Source organism: Penaeus monodon, chromosome 15, assembly GCF_015228065.2.
Source record: "Penaeus monodon isolate SGIC_2016 chromosome 15, NSTDA_Pmon_1, whole genome shotgun sequence".
Taxonomy (NCBI): domain Eukaryota; kingdom Metazoa; phylum Arthropoda; class Malacostraca; order Decapoda; family Penaeidae; genus Penaeus; species Penaeus monodon.
In genome coordinates, this window is record NC_051400.1 from 40,385,033 (window position 1) to 40,385,236 (window position 204).

Sequence of the window (204 nt, forward strand, 5' to 3'; positions counted from 1 at the left end):
CGAAAAACAATAAATGCTAACGAACTGAAAACCAAACCAAAATCCGATCCCAACTACCTGGTCCTGATCTCTCGCTCCTCCAGGTGCGCGATGGTGTCCGGGAGGGGCACGTGCAGCGTCTCCGGCAGGGGCAGCGTGGCCAGCCCCGCCAGCACCGACGCCGCCCCGAACACGGCTGACGGCGCCCACGGGTACAAGGGGCCC

At 63.7% G+C, this 204-nt stretch overlaps 1 protein-coding gene across 4 annotated transcripts in view; it reads right to left on the bottom strand.

Moving 5' to 3' along the window:
* Positions 1–204, bottom strand: part of LOC119582042 (organic cation transporter protein-like) — a 12,568-nt gene that overhangs the window by 1,545 nt on the left and 10,819 nt on the right. For all 4 annotated transcript variants that reach the window (XM_037930283.1, XM_037930285.1, XM_037930284.1 and 1 more), the window contains exon 12: positions 58–204. In XM_037930283.1, coding sequence (XP_037786211.1) covers positions 58–204 — 147 coding nt within the window. The remainder of the gene's footprint in view (positions 1–57) is intronic.